General features: G+C 40.7%; 1 protein-coding gene across 1 annotated transcript in view; it reads right to left on the reverse strand.

Annotated features, from left to right (window-relative positions):
• Positions 1-5,181, reverse strand: part of LOC106524099 (contactin-associated protein-like 4) — a gene marked incomplete at its 5' end in the record, with an annotated part of 134,188 nt that overhangs the window by 80,201 nt on the left and 48,806 nt on the right. The window contains 1 exon segment of the mRNA XM_014017758.1: positions 3,363-3,556. Within this exon segment, the coding sequence (XP_013873212.1) occupies positions 3,363-3,556 (194 nt within the window).

Raw genomic sequence — 5,181 nt, forward strand, 5'->3', positions numbered from 1 at the left:
AGTATCAGTCACATGGAGGCAGGGGGTGGACTGATACTGGCAATAGCAGCACTGTAGGAGGGGGACCAATGAAAACGGAGGCCACCACCTGTTAACAATATGTGTTAATTAGGTGTCATTGATAGCCATGTGATGTGAGTATCAGTCACATGGAGGCAGGGGGTGGACTGATACTGGCAATAGCAGCACTGTAGGAGGGGGACCAATGAAAACGGAGGCCACCACCTGTTAACAATATGTGTTAATTAGGTGTCATTGATAGCCATGTGATGTGAGTATCAGTCACATGGAGGCAGGGGGTGGACTGATACTGGCAATAGCAGCACTGTAGGAGGGGGACCAATGAAAACGGAGGCCACCACCTGTTAACAATATGTGTTAATTAGGTGTCATTGATAGCCATGTGATGTGAGTATCAGTCACATGGAGGCAGGGGGTGGACTGATACTGGCAATAGCAGCACTGTAGGAGGGGGACCAATGAAAACGGAGGCCACCACCTGTTAACAATATGTGTTAATTAGGTGTCATTGATAGCCATGTGATGTGAGTATCAGTCACATGGAGGCAGGGGGTGGACTGATACTGGCAATAGCAGCACTGTAGGAGGGGGACCACTGAAAACGGAGGCCACCACCTGTTAACAATATGTGTTAATTAGGTGTCATTGATAGCCATGTGATGTGAGTATCAGTCACATGGAGGCAGGGGGTGGACTGATACTGGCAATAGCAGCACTGTAGGAGGGGGACCACTGAAAACGGAGGCCACCACCTCTGTTTAATGATGGACGGTCTTTCTTCACAAAAATGTCTTTTTTTACTCCTCTCAAACCAACGTTCCTCTCTATCAAGAATGAGAACATCCTCATCTCTGCAGCAAAATAAGCTAATTTAAAAGGTGAACGATAATACTTGTCCTGCCCGAGAGCTGTTGGCTTTAAGTAACTGAGAAATTTTGTTGGATAGCATTACAGTATCAAACAGTATTAAATAAGCCAACATCGACCACAAACTACATCTCCCATAATGCATGCTGATTATGCATTGGAATTCCCTGTTGGTAAGTAGGAGAGTTCAGAATTCAAGATGGCAGCTACTCACTACAACTCATTAGTGAGTAAAACGCTTTCTTTTAGTTTTAATAGTATTTCTATATTATGTATTTCACATTTAGTCAGTTGTACACATGGTACTTTTCAGTGTTAATAATAGGACGTGTTGAAAACGCTGTTTCTGTGCAGGAAATACCAGGCAGAGCTCAGTTATTTTTAGCGGTGCTCAGTCATAGCAATGAGACAAGGAATATGTTTTGTCTAAATTAAACGTCAAAATAAATTACAACTGGCCCTTTGAGGACCACCATAATGCTCATGTGGCCCTCGGTGAAAATGAGTTTGACCCTCCTGGTCTAACCGATCCCCGATATGAGCTGCCGATTTTATGATGATAAAAAGAGACACAATCATAAGAAATGTTACACAAGTCTCAATTTAAACAAAGAAACATTTGTTAATAAATCATGTTAACAATGGATAGCAAATAATGTAGAAAATTTAAATACTGTATATAACAATAATCAGTCACGACACAAGAAAAGAAAATATCAGCCCAAAATATAGACCGTCTGATGTATCGGTCGACCTCTCAAAACTTAAAACACTATTTCTGTTGTATTTATTAAAAATGTCACTCAGCTACTTCCAGATTCCCTGTAGATTATTTCCAAACCTGGAGTTGAATAATACAGTATAAGATTTAAAAGTCAAGGGGAAATTGTGACAGATGCAGCAGGTTTTAAAGTGAAATCCCCCATCTTTTCTAGGACACTAAGCTACCTTGACTAATATATGTAACTTTAAAAGACATTCTAATTTGGATGCACCATCTTCCCTGCCGACTGTCAGATCAACAGTTTTTTTAAAGCCTAAAAAGTTCTACCGCTGTTCTTTCCAGTGATTTCTGCAAGAGAAAATGTGTAACCTTCACAGACAGAGAAACTCATATTGTCAAATTTGAATTAAAAGTTGCTCTTCAGGCTTCCGTGAGAGGAGGGGTGTTCTTTGTTCCAAGGAGGCGGCAGGCATGTCTGACTGCTTCCAAATTATATCAAATATTCAGTAAAAGTACAGCAGCAAGTTTTATTAAAACAGGCTCTAAATATAACACAATTTTTTTTCTCCATTCTGTTTTTGTTGTTTATCACAGGAAAAACAACCAAAGAAATTATGGCAATCATCTCTGAATATGAACGGCTGCAGAGTGTGTAAGATTTGTTGATAAAACAAGTCGACTTTTTGACCATTTAAACTGTAAATTCATGATTATCACTTATTTATCCTACCTTGTAGCATGAGTTCAGGCTGGCGTTAACGGTTTAAACAAATTTTAAACTGCATCTACTTCAGTTTGTACACTGCTGCTCAACATAAAGGCTGTGTCTCAGTTCAGTTCATGGGTTGCAACTGATATAGACGGCGGTCAATGTTGGCCACGGTCTACGTGGGCCGTAGACCGCTCATGTCGGCTGTGTAGTGTCTAAGAGTGGGGGGTTTGTCTCAGGAATGCATAGATGTGAGGCCCCTTGAGCCTCCAGCTTCAGAGCTCGGCACATATCACCATATTAGGAAAGAAGAACGCTTGAGGTATACCGTGACAGGATTTATGTACATCTGTGGAAAATGTATAAAGAGCCCTGTACGCCCCCGCCCTTGGCCTTCGTTTCTCCATCTTTCTTACTTGGTGAATCATTTGACTTGGAGGCCACAATTTGGTTTTTTTAGGCTGTATCTCCTGAACTGCAAAAATAAAGGTTCTTGCTGTTCAAACCAGCCTTGTTTTCAGAGTCATTTTTCATCGAGCAAACAATCAGTTCAACTTCAACCAGAAGACATGGTTTTCTACACCTCAGCTGCGTAAATGGCTGTGAAATGAGACGGTCTAGTTTACGGAAGATGTATACATGACCAAGCACTTCAGTTGTTTTTTTTTCAATGTATCTTCATAAAATTCATCGAAGTATTAATAATTTGAGTTTAGCTTCAGCATCAGAACTTGTAACTGTTTTTTTAACATCTCATTGCAACAAAAGTTTCTTCGGCTAAGTTGCTTAACTTACTTTCTTCGGGCTGTGATAAATTTCCAAACTCCATCATAAAAAAAAGAATAAATAAATATCTGCCGTAAAATAATAATTTAAAAAATCTGCTGTCTTTGCTTTGCTGTTTTATTTGCTGACAGTACAATGCATTCTGGGAAACAGTGGGCCGCGTGGGATCCTCAGGAGCAGCCTACGTTTTTGGGGTTTTGGTGGGCCACATTTGTAGGCACCTTCAAATTGACATTTAGTGGCAGGAAAACTTACCCCTAAGCTGTCTTCCTGCCTGTACTGTCTCCAGTTGTGTCCTGTGTCGCTGAACATCAACAGGTAGGCCGTCAGCCAATCAGAGCTGCCATAGCGGCCCTGCGTGGCGACAGCGGTGATTTGGGTTCGTCTCTCCAGATCCACCTCCAACCACTGGTATTTATCTGACAGCAGAGGAGACCAGCCTCCAGCTCCTGCGTGGATAAAAAGGGATTAAAAATGTGTTTAACGGTGGAAACCTGCTGGAATTAAAGTTCACTTCAGTCACTTCAACAAGTAACTGAAGTGAAGTGATTTTATTTGATGCATATTTTTCTGTCCATTGTCATTATTTTCTACTCTCATACACTAGCTTTAACAATCACAATTAATCACAAGTCATTACTGTAAATCTGTTTTAATTATTGTCTGATACAAGTATTAACAATCCCTTCATCCGTGTTAGTCCATGTTTCACTGCTAATCTTCTCCTTGGGCTCCTGTTAATTGGTCTCCTATCAACCTTTGGTTGGTGTTTCAGTAAGGTGATACAAACGTTGCAAAATGAGAAACTAAAAATTCTTCGGAGTCCCGTGTAATTCCATACATTTATGTTAAAGTGGCAAATTATGTAAAATCAACATTTTTGAGTTATATATCATGTTATAATGTTATACTCTCATAAAAAAACATGCCCAAAGCCTTGCTCTGACTCATTCATGCATGTYTGAGAAATCCTGCAGCGTTTTTATGAAGCCATGCTGAGGAGCAAAACGACAGGTGGGGACCAGAAACGCCCCTGGGACGTGTCTTTAAGCCGAGCTTCCTCATGGCAGAGCGAACCCCCTCCCTCCCCACACACACCCCGCCCATGACTCCTGCAGGCTCTCGGGTGAAAGTGAAAGTGAAACCTAACTGTCTGCTGAGCTCTCAACATTACTTCTCACTCAGTGAAGCTATTTTCAAATTAAAAATACCTTTGAGGAAATGTATTTTCAGATGCCAAGTAAACTGCATCATGGCAGCCCCACCACCCCCCTGCGAGTGCGAGGCCCCGCACCGAAATGGGCAAAACGGAAGCAGAAGGTGGTTCTTAAAGAGACAGAGGCCAATTTCAAGGCGTTTAGAAGAGGAAGTGATGAGAAGATAAGTTTATTTTCTATTTAAACATAAAAAGAGCCTTTTAATAACAATTAAAGGTGACATAGATACTTTATTATGGTATAGTATTTAAATATATGCCTGAGAAACACATAACATTGGCCCTTTAAACAGTTTTGAAGTTTAAAATTAAGAGAGAAAACATTGAATTAGCTGCAGTAAATGCTTTGTGTTGAGATATTTAACGCAGGGGCTTCATGTTTGTTTCCACCTCTGAATTTATAATCTGGCAATGAGTCCTCCAAAAAAGGTATTTGCATGATTTACGGTTTAAAAATTTTCACATTTTATGCATGAACCTCCCAGGTTGCTCCAGAATCACTTTAATTCTATGCACTGATATGAATGAAATCACAAGGCAGAAACGTTTGTTATTTTTTTCCACAGTGATTTGCAGACCAGGATTGAGTCTCTTGGGGGTAACGTGCTTCGTTTAAATCCTGGAAACAGCTGCTGCAACAGCTGGAGAGGGCGTCGAGTTATGTGTGGGATTAGTTCACACTGTGTTCATTTTGTAGTATGAAAAAAAAATCCCATTAGATCTGTGAGGTGTTTGACACAGCAGCCAGAAAAAAGACAACTAAAATACTGACGGGGTCACCCCGAGAGGGAATATAAACATTTCCACCTGTCTTTGACCCTGGTCTCAGAAGACCTCCCTCAAAAGAGACATTTTTAT

This window comes from Austrofundulus limnaeus, unplaced genomic scaffold, assembly GCF_001266775.1.
Source record: "Austrofundulus limnaeus strain Quisiro unplaced genomic scaffold, Austrofundulus_limnaeus-1.0 Scaffold176, whole genome shotgun sequence".
Classification (NCBI taxonomy): Eukaryota; Metazoa; Chordata; class Actinopteri; order Cyprinodontiformes; family Rivulidae; genus Austrofundulus; species Austrofundulus limnaeus.